The sequence below is a fragment of the Dacryopinax primogenitus genome, assembly GCF_000292625.1.
Source record: "Dacryopinax primogenitus strain DJM-731 SS1 chromosome Unknown DACRYscaffold_12, whole genome shotgun sequence".
In the NCBI taxonomy this organism is placed as follows: Eukaryota; Fungi; Basidiomycota; class Dacrymycetes; order Dacrymycetales; family Dacrymycetaceae; genus Dacryopinax; species Dacryopinax primogenitus.
In genome coordinates this window covers 596,401-599,420 of record NW_024467209.1, presented here as the reverse complement: position 1 = coordinate 599,420, position 3,020 = coordinate 596,401, and the positions used below count along the sequence as shown (strand labels likewise).

The following is a 3,020-nucleotide window of genomic DNA, read 5'->3' as shown; positions in this document are numbered from 1 at the left end:
CTCGTGCCTCTGCAGTACTCAGGAAAGACGCTGCAAGCATAGATCTTGGCCTTCACCGGGCCCGTGACGCCCTGGCCGGGCATCTAAATCGATTTCGGGAAGCTCAGTCAACCATGACTCCGGCTGTTAGTGAATACAACGGCAGAATATGCGCGTTTCCTGAAGAAGAGCCCTTGCATTTGCCATCTTCATATGAGGATCCAGCGGTCCGAAGACAGCTTGGCTTAGAGCACTTGTCTGCGACTGAGCTCGAACTTAGGAAGGGTCAAGCGCTCGACCTGTTACAGAAGCTGCGAGAAGCGGTGCGAAGGCGACGCGTGATGCAAGCAATGAAACGTACAAATGTCCGACATCAAGGCCCCCAGACTATGGCAGCCAGAACACTGATACGACAAAAGGATGAAATAGACCTTCTTACAAATCGGTATCGTCGGTGCTACAAATCGATGCTGATTCTTGGCTTGCCAGAGGATCACAAACAATACCGGAACCTGGAGGAAAGCGATGTCTATGGAGTGGCATTGACGCAACTTCAAGAAGATCTCGGTACTGGCAGGCAAAGGTTGCCATGGTACTTTCATTTGGGTGCAGAGTTTGCAGCAGCAGACCAGAAATCCAGCTCATCCAATGAAGAATCCCTGGACGAGGCTGGTATGTCTACTACAAGCCTTTTGTTTGAGTTTTGTGCTAATGGACTTCAGTTAGCAGAGTTACATGGTGGAGAACAAAGGCTAAAGCAGACCGCTGGGCAGAAGAAGAGGAGTTGACTAGGGAAGAAATGCGCCGCACGTTAAAGTCATATACCTTTTGGAGGGACATCTGGTGCCAGAAAGCTGCATCTGTCGGCCAGAGTACGCAGATCGAACGAGGTCGCGCAGCGTATGCCTACAAGCAAGGCAGTGTGTTCGCACGATTGTACGACGAAGGCATAAGCTTGTGCGGTTCACTCTTAATTCCCACATCGACAACGCCTGTCACCACGCTTTCCTGAGTTCAAAACACAGCAACTGGACATGAACGTGAGTTCATGGCAATTGATACTCTAACTACGTGCTGACCAGGTGCTCCAGGTGCTCGTTCGAACGTACTGACGCTCGCTCGCGATTTGACGACAGTCAAATCGCTCGCACAAACCCAACAAGTATCGCAGAACGCTGCATCCCTCCGCCCACATTCGCCCTTCATTCAACCGCACAATCGAAAGCTCCGCTCAAGTCAGACTCGCTTCCCATGCATGCTCACCATGGACAACGTTTCTATCTCTGCTACCTATTCCTCTTCGACTTCAGATCTCGGTGGTGGGACAGATGCTGTGAACAAATACGGTACGCGCTTATTTCTTTGCAATATGTTTTCTAATGCGCGTTCAGAGGACGTTGCGTATGAGGCCTACATGCAAGGCCGTCAAGCGTACATCGACCACTTCTTTCCGCCCAACTACGCCTCACACAGCTCTTCTAACGCCTTGTCCGCTGCTATTCCTTTTTCGACAATGGCTCCTACCACTGCTATCCCGAATGTCGAGTTCCAGCCGTCGCCGATTGTCATCAACAACAACTGCACGACGAATATCATCCATTCGAACAACATTACCTATCGCAACAACAACAACTCGCACCACAACAATCGTAGCCGAAACGTTCATGAAGAGGCGAATACTATCAATGGAGCGACGGATTTCGTTGCTCTCTTCAAGAAGTTTTTCTCCGCTGTTACTTGTGGCTATCTCTTCCCGCTCGCCTGGTGAGTTTTTTCTATGCGTTATATGCTTATGTACTGATGCTCGCCTAGAATACTATGAACGGTGACTCGATTCATTGTTACACTTATGACATTGTAGTTTAGCTGTACGTCTCTATGTTTCGCGTCTACGGTGCATTCGCTGATCATTCTACAGGTTGTATTCCGTGTATTCCGAGTCTGCCGTCTGTCATACTAGGGAGGAAGGAGGAACGCAATACATGAAATTGTGGACTACTAGATTACACTGAAGTGGACTGAGTGCGAAACGACCCAAATCGATCAAGATATACACTGAAAGATGGATGGTGAAACGGTTTGGATTACACTGACTTACTGAAATAGTTGTGTTCTCACGGGCATAAGCGAGCCAATATGCATGTTTAAGAAGTATTGTAGTATGCTTGTATAGTCATCTCAATCCAGTCGTTTTTTTCATATGGATAAAGTTCCCCAATGCACAGAGCATCGCCAGCACATAGAAGTATACATCAACGCCATAATGATATTGACCATTGCCCACGTGATGACTTGCGTACCAGCTACCGCGGTGAGGAGGGATGAGCAAGTAGCGCCAACTCTTTACACCGCTGCGTTCGACTCGTGCTCCGACATCTTCTCGCTCTGCTCTATTTTCCGCCTGTTGCTCACTCGTATATCGTAACTGATATGGGCGTTCTAGTAGTATACTTGATATTCTGATGCGCAGCACACGGGGTGTTGGCGATTTCCATCCAGATAAGCTCACGAAGGCAGAGAGCGTAAGGAGCGGAGAACAGTATGCGTGCCTGCACTAAAACATGACCTACTCTGATACTATTGTACATGAGGTTCTCCTTCGCTCCGGTAGGAGAAGTAGTAGCGATTGTATCCTCGACCGCGACGATGTCGTATCCCAAAGAGTAGGCGTCAACCACGCTTCCAAGCACACATTGGTCGGCGTTCACACCGCTCCAGAACAGCGTCTTGATGTTGTGTTTCGTCAAGTGCTCCTCTAGCGGAGTGTTCCGGCCCCAGATACCGCTCATCCTGTTCGTCGCATGAACGATCGTGTTTGACTGGACAGCAAAACTGACGCACCGATCTTTATGAATCCACACATCCGTTCCAGCTAACTTTCCCTTCTCGTACTCAGTCTGCAGTGGACCATACAAATCCGAGTTCAGTTCGCCACGGAAGAGCAGCTTCCCATGCTCTGGTCCTAGATACGCGCCAAACCCTGCTTCTGCGCCATCATCGCCCGAGACTGCCTTTGTACGCTGGAAGGTACGTTGAACGGC

At 49.4% G+C, this 3,020-nt stretch overlaps 2 protein-coding genes across 2 annotated transcripts; one reads left to right on the top strand and one right to left on the bottom strand.

Annotated features, from left to right (window-relative positions):
• Positions 1 to 113: 113 nt before the first annotated feature.
• On the top strand, positions 114 to 1,747 carry DACRYDRAFT_108741 (uncharacterized protein; the record flags this gene model as incomplete). Its single annotated transcript, XM_040768720.1, has 5 exons — positions 114 to 651; positions 702 to 941; positions 1,005 to 1,019; positions 1,071 to 1,325; positions 1,371 to 1,747. The coding sequence occupies 5 exons, from the start codon at positions 114 to 116 to the stop codon at positions 1,745 to 1,747; spliced, it is 1,425 nt and encodes a 474-aa protein (XP_040627571.1).
• Positions 1,748 to 2,387: 640 nt separating this feature from the next.
• Positions 2,388 to 2,957, bottom strand: DACRYDRAFT_54221 (uncharacterized protein; the record flags this gene model as incomplete). The annotated part of the gene is made up of 2 exons (XM_040775240.1): positions 2,388 to 2,769; positions 2,821 to 2,957. Coding segments are annotated over 2 exons (519 nt in total), but the record flags the coding sequence as incomplete, so codon positions are not given.
• Positions 2,958 to 3,020: the final 63 nt, after the last annotated feature.